This window comes from Dipodomys merriami, unplaced genomic scaffold (assembly GCF_024711535.1).
Source record: "Dipodomys merriami isolate MVZ:Mamm:240054 unplaced genomic scaffold, mDipMer1.0.p SCAF_11, whole genome shotgun sequence".
In the NCBI taxonomy this organism is placed as follows: Eukaryota; Metazoa; Chordata; class Mammalia; order Rodentia; family Heteromyidae; genus Dipodomys; species Dipodomys merriami.
The window spans coordinates 18,024,784-18,035,562 of NW_027202382.1; the positions used below are offsets into that span (position 1 = coordinate 18,024,784).

The following is a 10,779-nucleotide window of genomic DNA, read 5'->3' on the forward strand; positions in this document are numbered from 1 at the left end:
CAGGGTCCCTGGGCACTGTCCCTGAGCTTCTTTTGCTCAAAGCTGCCTCCCCCCCCCTTTTTTTTTTTTGTTTTTGGTCAGTCATGGGGCTGGAACTCTGGGCCTGAGCACTATCCCTCAGCTCTTCAGCTCAAGCTACCATTTGAGCCACTTCTGGTTTTCTTAGTGGTTTATTGGAGATAAGAGTTTCTTGGTATCTTCTGCCTGGTCTGGCTTTAAACTGAGATCCTCAGATCTCTGCTTCCTGAGTAGCTAGGATTAGAGGTGTGAGCCACCAGTGCCTGTTAGCTTGTGGCTTTTTCTGTTTATGTGGCACTGAGGAATCGAACCCAGGGCTTCATGCATGCTAGGCAAGCACTGTTCCACTAAGCCAGCCATATTCCCAGCCCAAAAGATAATGATTTCTAGATACTGTAAATTGAATACCATTTTTACTCATAAAGGAAATAAATTAGTCATTGTAGAGTCAAAACATACTTTCATCTGGGTGTGGTGGGACACACTTGTAATCCAGTCACTGGAGGCTAAGGCAGGAGAATCAAGCTCTCCCCCACCTTTTGTTTTGTTTTTTTTTTGTCCATCCTGGGGCTTGAACTCTGGGCTTGGGCACTGTCCCTGCTCTCTTCATCTCAAGGCAAGCACTCTACTGCTTGAACCACAGCGCACTTCCGAGAATCAGGAAAAGCTAGCTTGGGCTACATAATGAGACCTTGTCTTAAAAAAACATTAGTATTTACTGTATGTTTTCTATGGGACCTAATTCTAAACACTAGACATGTTTAATTTGCCAGGTGTATGGTGGCTTCATGCTTGTAACCCAGTTCTCAGGAGGCATGGAGGAGAGGGTCACTATCCCTAAACTGAAAAATAAAGGAAGCAAAAAGGGCCAGAAGTGTGACTCAAATGGCAGAGTAATTGGAAGCTCTGAGTTTTAAAACCAGAACTGGAGGGGCTGGGAAGGTGGCTCAGTGGTAGAGTGCTTGCCTTGCATGCATGAGGCCCTGAGTTCGATTCCTCAGTACCACATACACAGAAAAAGCTGGAAGTGGGTGCTATGGCTCAAGTGGTAAAGTGCTAGCCTTGAGCTGAAGAGCTCAGAACAGTGCCCAGGCCCAGAGTTCAAGCTCCATGACCAGCAAAAAAAAAAAAAAAACCAGAACTGGAGGAGAGAAAAAAAGTCCACTGAAGCCTGGCGCAGGTGGCTCACGCCTGTAATCCTAGTTACTCAGGAGGCTGAGATCTGAGGATCAGGATTCAAAGCCAGCCTGGGCAGGAAAGTCCGTGAAACTCTTATCTCCAATAAACCACCAGAAAACCAGAAGTGGTGCTGTAGCTCAAGTGGTAGAGCACTAGCCTTGAGCTGAAGAGCTGAGGGACAGTGCCCAGGCCCAGAGTTCAGGCCCCAGGACCGACAAAAAAAAAAAAATCCACTACATTTATGATGCTATTTGGGATTTCTGATTTGCTTTTGCTTTTTTTCTTGTACTTTAGACAACATATTGCTTGGTACTCCAGGCAGGTACTCCTTGAACTTTCCTTCCTGATCAATCTCCCAAGTACTGAGAATATAGACAAGCTTCACCATACCCTGGTATTACTTGAAACATCTCCTTTTAAAAGGAAAAAAATATGTTCTTTAAAACTTATTTTAAAAATTCACACGGGGGCGGGGGAAGTGGGGTGGGATGGGAAGGGGAAACAAAGGAGGAGGCAACAATGCTTGATAAGAAATGTACTCATTATCTTGCCCATGTAATTGTAACCCCTCTGTACGGTATTTTCACAATAAAGATTAAAAAAAAAAATTCACACAAAGCTAGGTGCATGTCTGTAATCCTAGCTACTCAGGAGGCTAAGATCTTAGGATCGTGCGTGGCTCAAAGCTAGCCCAGGCAGGGAAGTCCTCAAGATTTATCTCCATTTAAACACCAGAAAAGCTGAACATGAAGCTGTGGCTTAAGTTGGTAGAATGTTAGCCTTGAGCAAAAGAAGCTCAGGGACAGCACTCAGTCTCTGAGATCAAGCCACATGACTGGAATACACACACACAACTAACACACAAAACCAGTATCTGTGTCTCATTCTTGTCATCCTTGGTATTTAGGAGGCTGAGATCAGAGGGTTACAATTAGAAACCAGCTTGGGCAAAAAAACGTCCTGGAGACTTATCTCCAGAATAACCAGCAAAATCAGGCTGGAAATGTGGCTCAAGAAGTAGAAGCGGAACAAGCTCAAGGCCCTGAGTTCAAACTTTACTGTAGGCAAAAACAACAACAAAAAAGACATAGTCAATAAATGAAAAAAGGAGAAAAAAAGGAGGACATCAGGCATCTTGAGTGCTTTAAATAGGATCTGGAAACATTTTTTTTTTTCCAGCAGACTGTGGTAGGCAAGAGTTAACAAGACACAGGGAGTCAGTGGACAAAGAATAGGACATGTTGCCCAGTTGTATACGTTTATCTTGTTCCCTTCATTGTAGGTTTCCAATTATTCCTAAAACCTACCTGTGGTCTTTATCTAAATACACCGTAACTTGGCAGACCAGCAGCACATTCCAGTGCTTGGTAGGAAACTTGTGGAAGAGAGGAAAGTGGATCCTGAGGGTATACCAGCCAGCTTGAAAATTTGCTTGAGAGTACTGCTCTGAAACCCAGGATCTTAATGTGCTAAGCGAGCACTCATTGAACTGTATCCCATTCAAGAAGTAAATATTTGAGGACTTCCTGTGTGCCAGGGATGTAAAATAAGGTCAAATCACTTATTTATTTATTTTTTTTTTGGTCAGTCGTGGGGCTTGAACTGTGGGCCTGAGCGCTGTCCCTTAGCTCTTCAGCTCAAGGCTAGTGCTCTACCACTTGAGCTACAGCGCCACTTCTGGTTTTCTGGTGGTTTATTGGAGATAAGAGTCTCACTGACTTTACTGCTCAGGCTGGCTTTGAACCGTGATCCTCAGATTTCAGCCTCCTGAGTAGCTAGGATTACAGGCGTGAGCCACTGGCGCTTGGCCCAAATTACTTTTTAAAAAGGCATGGCCCTTGTCCATGCAGAGCTCTTCCTGCTAAAAATTTTTTTTCACTAACCATCCATAAGTATAGATACAAGTGAAGAAACTATGCTGTGTGCAGAAACCCCAGGTTCTGGAGTGAGAGCCTGTATTGTGGGTAGAGGAGCACTGGAAGGTCTATAAGGAAGTGAGGGGCTCAGTTAAGGTTGGTAGGAATTAGATAAGCAGGAGAAAAGGTTAGAGCACTGTTAGCCTATAGCTGAAGAAAGACTGAGCTAGAGGTCAGCAAAGCCCAAATGTAGAATGCAGATGCCCGTAATACCCTGTGACCAGACAGGAAAAAGACATGTCTCAGAACAGTTGGCTCTAAGATACCATTAACTAAGAAATGGAGCTAACCACTGCCTCATTTTTTTCCTTTAAGGTTATAGAAACGTAAGTCGTTAAAAGTAGGAATAATAGTGAAATAAATCTCTTCCCATCATTCATCTTTACTGATTGGTTATAACTGATCTTTTTTATTTATTTATTTTTGGGTCCGGTCATGGGGCCTGAACTCTGGGCCTGGGTGCTGTCCCTCAGCTCTTCAGCTCAAGGCTAGCGCTCTACCACTTGAGCCACAATACCACATCCGGCTTTTTTCTTTTTTGCTTATTTGGTGCTGAAGAATCGAACCCAGGGCCTCAGGCATGCAAGGCAAGTGCTCTACCACTGAGCCACCTTCCCAGCCCCCGTAACTGATCTTGTATAAATGTATCCCTGCCATACCACATCCTCTTCCTGTATGACTTTTTTTTTTGTCTTTTATTGACTTAGTTTTTGAACACAAAGAAAAATCATGTTCGTATCCATCATGAACAAAAACTTAAAAGGCAGAACTAGAAGACATGTGTCCTTCACCAAAGCAAAGCTGTGCTAAAGGTTCTAAACATTTCAAATTTTAAAGCAAATCCCATACATTTTTTTATTTTGTCAGCAAGAGGGGTAATACACATCTACTCACAAGAACTTGGAATCTTGTAATTTTATGGTATACTCTTGGATTAAGGGGACTGAGCTATATAATAGCACCTGGTAGAAAGGGAGAGTATGATAGCCCTGATAGAGGTGAAACCCTACAGGCCAACTAGCTCTTAGCTGTATGCCTGTATGTCTTGGCAAGTATATCCTGGGGGTCATCAAAAGTATTTAGTGAAGGGCTGGGAAGGTGGCTCAGTGGTAGAGCACTTGCCTTGCATGCCTGAGGCCCTGGGTTCGATTCCTCAGCACCACATACGCAAAAAGAAAAAAGCCGGAAGTGGCGCTGTGGCTCAAGTGGTAGAGCGCTAGCCTTGAGCTGAAGAGCTGAGGGACAGCGCCCAGGCCCAGAGTTCAGGCCCCACGACCGGACCCAAAAACAAACAAACAAACAAAAAAAAAGGTATTTAGTGAATTCCTTTTGGGACTGCTTTCAGAAGGAGAAGATGAGGAGGATGAGGAAGATGAAGATGGTGAGGAGGAAGACTTTGATGAAGAAGAGGATGAAGATGAAGACGAAGATATAGAAGGGGAAGAAGATGAAGATGAAGTCAGCGGTGAGGTCAGTGAATGTTTTGTGCTCTGCTTCCTGTATTAAAGTCAAATGTGGGTTAAGAAGAAAGACAAGGCAAAGGCCTTCAGAATAGTTAATAATCTGAGTCATGACTGCTGCAGCTTTTGTCCCCTGTAATACCTACCGAATGCTGACCAGACAAGTGCTCAACTGCAAGGTAAATTTTGGCCTTGTACCTTTACAAAGGAGTGGTTTTAGTATTCAGTACATTGAAGAAACTGGGAATGGTAAAGCTGATAGTATGTTTGTTGTTCCTTTGAAAAGAATTAGGTATTTATCAAGTCTGAACTTGTAGTATATTTAAGTTTTATTTAATGAATAACATGCATGCCATGTTAAAATTAACAAGTTGAGTGCAAAATTAAATACTTGCTTAAAAGTGTAGGTAATTTATTTACGGGACACCATTAAAACAGTATCCTTGAGGATTCCAAATGAGGACAGGAGAAACTGTAGTGACTCAAGTTTGGCCTTCAAGAGTTTTGAAAAAACAGGCAGAAAAACATTTGTTTTCATCAATGAGCAAGCCTGCTTTTGAAAACATTTGTATGATCTCATAATTAATGATAGTCATAATTATGATTGCTTAAGGAAGTTTTGTTTACAAAGGGAATGTAGTAGTCACTTGTAGTCAGAGGACTTGGGAAGCTTAGGCGGGAGGATCAGGGGTTCAAAGCCAGTTCAAGCAGAGAAGTTCACAAGAATCCCATGTTCATGACCCTGATAAATGAGTTCAAGCCCTGGTACCAGCAGTAAAAGGGAAAGAGGGTTGGGGCGCACACATCTGTTAAAGATTAACTACTTACTTCTGGCTTTTTTCTTCTTTTTTTGCTAGGCTTGAGCTCAAGACCTTGGTGCTGTCCCTGAGCTTTTTCAGCTTGAGGCTAGTGCTCTTATCACTTGAGCCACAGCTCTGCTTCTGGCTTTTATTGGAGATGAGAGTCTGACTGACTTCCCTTCCTGGGCTTATTTTGAACTGAGATCCTCAGATCTCAGCCTCATAAGTAGCTAGAATTACAGGCATGAACCTCCGGTGCTGGTTATTATTAATGTTTCAGGGGAAAAAGTATTTTGAGACAGGATCTTCCTGTATAGCGCAAGCTAGGATTAAACTCAGTATTTTGCTGCCTCATTCTCCTCCAAGTGCTGTGGTTACAGTGTGCACCATCATAGCCATATATCCAGCTTGAAGGGAATGTTTGTTGTTTTTTTCCTTATGTATTTGTGATGCTTGGGATCAAACCCAGGTCCTTGCACATGCTAGGCAAGCACTCTACCACCGTCCTCCTGTTTGTTTGTTTGTTTGTTTGTTTTTCAAGTAAGTTGTCAGTGTCCATGCAGCAAGAGTTTTCTCCTTAATGTGTGTATTATTTATTTGCAAGTATATTTATCTTTGTACTTCTCAGTTTTACCGTGTTATTTTATTTTTTCTTTTTTAGGAAGAAGAATTTGGACATGATGGAGAAGTTGATGAAGATGAAGAAGATGAGGATGAGGATGAGGAAGAAGGTAAGTTTCATGAATATACTTTGGTACTCTGGTAAAAATGGCTGAAAACATTCACCTTTTCGTGGAGCTTGAACTCTGGGCCTGGGCTCTGTCCTTCAGCTCTTCAGCTCAAGGCAAGTGCTCTACCACTTGAGCCACAGCGCCACTTCTGGTTTTCTGGTGGTTTATTGGAAATAAGAGTTTCACAGACTTTCCTGCCCGGGCTGGCTTTGAACCGTGATCCTCAGATCTCAGTCTCCTGAGTAGCTAGGATTACAGGTGTGAGCCACCAGTGCCTGGCAAAATGTTCACATTTTACAACTTATTGCCGCTAGATAAGAGGGTCACTGTGCACTTCCTGCCTCCAGTCCCATCAGTACAATGCACTGGTGCAGCTCTGGGCTGCTGTAAGTTAGGTATGCTAAGGGCTTGTACAACTTAGGCCCTGTTTTTTTTGTGGGGGAGTCAGTTGTGGGGTTTGAACTTTGAGCCTGGGGACTGTCCTTCAGCTCAAGGCTAGCGCTCTACCACTGGAGCCACAGTACCACTTCTGGCTTTTTCTGCTCATGTTTTGCTGAGGAATCAAACCTAGGGCCTCATGCATGTGAGGCAAGCACTCTACTACTGTGAGCCACTTCCTAGTCCTGGCTCTGTGTTTTAAATGTTATAGACCTACTTGTTGGCTTACTGTCAGAAGATTTTTTTTGGGGGGGGGGGCTGAACTCTGGGCCTGGGTGCTGTCCCTCAGCTCTTCAGCTCAAAGCTAGCGCTCTACCACTTGAACCATAGCGCCACTTCTGGCTTTTTTCTTATTGCTTATGTGGTGCTGGGGAATCGAACCCAGGGCCTCAGGCATGCAAGGCAAGCACTCTACCACTGAGCCACCTTCCCAGCCCCAGAAGATTTTTCTGACAGTAATTGGATCTAATTTTTTTTCCTTTTTTTTTTTTTTTTTTTAGCATGTAGTAGCGCCTTTCTTGTTGTGGAATTATTCCTCTTCCCACCACATGTAAAGTGACTTACATAATTTTCCTGGTCATTTTGTTTTGTTTTGTTTTCTGTGCTTTTACATTGCTTCTCACTCAGTACCCATTCTTTGCCATGTATAAGACTAAACTAAGTGGACATGACATTGGCAAAGACTTGGTCTCTGCCTTCAAAGAACATAATTTTAACAGATTCATCTTCAGTAAAATCAGCATGGATTTTTAATTTTTTTTTTGGAAGTGTTGGGACAGTCCGTTCCAGGGCTTGAACCCCGGGCTGGGCGCTGTCCCTGAGTTTTTACTCAAGGCTAGTGCTCTGCCACTTTGGGCTACAAATCCACTTTGGTTTCCTGGTGATTCATCAGAGATAAGAGTCTCACAGACTTTTCTGCTCCAGCTGGCTTTGAATCATCTTCCTCAGCTCTTAGCCACCTGAATAGCTAGGATTACAGGCACTTTTCCTAACTTGATTCTCTGATCACCACTTATTTGTCATTTTAATTCTGTCTCAGCCACCAAAACATGGTTGACTCCAAAGGCAATCCCCATTTAGCAAAATGCTGTTCTAGTGGTCTCACTGTCAACTTTTGTTGTTGTACAGATGAGGAAGAAAGTGGGAAAGGTGAAAAGAGGAAGAGAGAGACAGATGATGAAGGAGAAGATGATTAAGACCCTGAATAACCTGCAAAACCAGAACTGTTCAGTATTGGTTGGACTGCTCATGGATTTGGTAGCTGTTAAAAAAAAAGGTAGCTGTGATACAAACCCCAGGACTCCCACCCACCCAAAGAGCCAAAGAATAGTTCCTGTGACATTCCACCTTCCTCTCTTTAGTCCCTCTTGGTCATCTACCAAGCTTGGGGACTTGGCCCCAACAAAATTGTAAGCGTTGTTAGGTTTTTGTGTAAGATTCTTGCTGTAGTGTGGATAGATGTGATTGGTGAGTCAGCCCTCTATGGCAACCAGTTACACCAAGATTGTAACAGCATTTTTACTTTCTGTACAACAAAAAAAGCTTTGTAAATAAAATCTTAACATTTTGGGTCTGTTTTTTTTCCATGCTTTTCTTTTTAATTTTTTTTTTTTAACATCAGGACATTTTATGTGATAACTGCCAGAAAAGTATTTTTAAGACCTACGTGAAATAAACATGTTACTCTTTGGTAAAGCCTAATTGTATGCTTACATTTTTAAATTGGGCTCTAATTGTGAGCTCATCCTAAATTATACTAAAGAACAGGTTATTTGGGATTGTTATGTTAGTAGTTACTGATGAGGAAATGCACAAGTAGATCCTCATCCTTAATGACTGCAGGAGTAAATGAATTAGTCTTGAAAATACTATTGGGGGCTAGAATGTGTAGATCAGTGGTAGAACATTTGCCTAGCATGTTCAAGTTTAAGAAAACAGGTTGAAATCAAATAATCTGGAGCCTTGAAACGCAGTAAATACTTCTAGGTTTGAATAATACATAACTAAAAAAGATTGATAACAAAGGATAACCTTTAACTGGAATCCCAAGAGATCTGACTTACTGTTCAGTTCTGCCATTCATTTTCTTTATGTCTTTGTGTTGAGGTCTAGGTCCTCTTCTAGTCCAAAATTGAAGAGATGTGACCACATGACTTTTTGAAGTCTTTTCAGTCTGACTCTTGCTTGACAAGAAGGTCTGGAGGAAAAAATGTGTTTCACGCCAATGTTGAAATACACAGTTTTGACTGGTTGATGTTAACAAGATGGTGGGGGGGCAGGAGCAGTGTGCGAGAGCCTCAGGAGGAATGGGTGGCAGACTTGAGGTCAGCTCAGTCCTACCTAACAGATCGTGGAAGCTCACTGCTCCAAGACTAGGAGGGGAAGGTCCAGTGGTTCAGCCATTCAGCGAAATGATGTATGACTACAGTCCTACATTTACTACAGTAAATCTTACCTACAGCTTCTAGAGTAAATATAAAGGCAATATGAAAGTAGGAGGAATTTAATTAGCATTATAACTAGAAAAACTTAACATGGTATTAGTGGAACTCCCCAGTTTGTGCTTTCAAATCCATGTTTTTGGATACCTTATTTTTTGGTGCTGGTCCTAGGGCTTGAACTCGGGGCCTGAGTGCTGTCGCTGAGCTTTTCCAAGCTCTACTTCCAGTCGTCATGTCCATACCCCCCACCCCAAATCAGCGTTTTCTGCCTTCTTGTCAGCACCATTTCCAGCCTTTTCTGTTTATGTGGTGCTGAGGAATCAAACCCAGGGCTTCATGCATGCTAGGCAAGCACTCTACCAATAAGCCACATTCCCAGCCCCTTTGGTACATTTTTTAATCGTTTCTTCTGCAGCCTAAGTGTCCTACAAGTTTTACAAATCTTGTCAAATACCAAACAACTTTGGATGGTTATTTTTCCTGCTAATTTCTAGAGCTTTCCAGTTTTACCTAGGATATGCCCAGACTTATTATTTGGGCAAGAGGAAAATGGACAGATTTTAAAAAGATTAGCCAGAACAAGGGAGTGAAGACATGAGCCGGAGGGTAGCACTTACGAAACCCAGGGACCAAGAGCCTCAGCAGGTAAGAGTGTAAAGCAGAGGTTTCATAAACTAGATTGTATCCTATTTATTTCAGAGGAAACCATGTGGCTCTGCTCCTTTCAGCCAGAGGATTCTATCTTTTGCTATAACACTTTTTTGTGACACAGCTGAACAGTACTTTCAGCCCAAGGCTAGCTGCCTTGAGCCACAACTCCACTTCAGCATTTTTGGTTAATTGGAGGTCAGTCTCACCGACTTTACTTCCCGGTCTGGCTTCAAGCTATGATCCTCAGATCTCAGTCTCCTGAGTAGCTAGGATTACAGACATGAGCCACTGGCACTGTACTAGGTAAAGTCCTTTTTAGGGAAAGTTTTTTTTTTTTTTTTTTTTGTCGGTCGTGGGGCTTGAACTCTGGGCCTGGGTGGTGTCCCTCAGCTCTTCAGCTCAAGGCTAGCACTCTACCACTTGAGCTACAGCGCCACTTCCGGTTTTCTGGTGGTTTATTGGAGATAGGAGTCTCACGGTCTCTCCTGCCCTGGCTGGCTTTGAACCGTGATCCTCAGATCTCAGCCTCCTGAGTAGCTAGGATTACAGGCATGAGCCACCAGCGCCCGGCTAGGGAAAGTTTTTTAGGATGAAACTTGCTGTATGTGTAAGTATATAAGTAAAATTAGTTTATTTTAGGTGGTACTGGGGTTTGAACTCTGACCCTCTGGCTAGACTTATACTCTGCCACCCCTTCAGCCTTTCATGCTTTAGGTTTTTTTGTTTTAGTGTTTACACTCAGGGCCTGGGCAGGTGCTGTCCTCAAGCTTTTTTGCTCAAGTTCTGCCATTTGAGTTGCCACTCCACTAATTAGTGATAGAGCCTCAGAGACTTTCCCGCCTGGGCTGGCTTTAAGCCATTATCTCAGAGCTCAGTCTCCAGAGTAGTTATGATTATAGTGTGAGCTCCAGTGTCCAACTTTTATTAGTTATTTCTCAAATGGGGTGTTGTGGTTTTGCCCAGGCTTGAGTGGGCCATTGTCCTGTTTATGCCTCCCACATGGCTAGGATTGCAGGTGCATGGCCAGGCTTTGATTGACATGGTATCTTGCAAGCTTTTTTTTTTTTTTTTTGTCGGTCGTGGTGCTTGAACTCTGGGCCTGAGCACTGTCCCTCAGCTCTTCAGCTCAAGGCTAGTGCTCTACC

At 43.0% G+C, this 10,779-nt stretch overlaps 1 protein-coding gene across 1 annotated transcript in view; it reads left to right on the top strand.

Moving 5' to 3' along the window:
* Window positions 1-8,115, top strand: part of Anp32b (acidic nuclear phosphoprotein 32 family member B) — a 32,332-nt gene extending 24,217 nt beyond the window's left edge. The window contains exons 5-7 of the mRNA XM_070010450.1: window positions 4,459-4,583; window positions 6,035-6,104; window positions 7,671-8,115. Coding sequence (XP_069866551.1) covers window positions 4,459-4,583; window positions 6,035-6,104; window positions 7,671-7,738 — 263 coding nt within the window. The 3' untranslated portion in view covers window positions 7,739-8,115. The remainder of the gene's footprint in view (window positions 1-4,458; window positions 4,584-6,034; window positions 6,105-7,670) is intronic.
* Window positions 8,116-10,779: the final 2,664 nt, after the last annotated feature.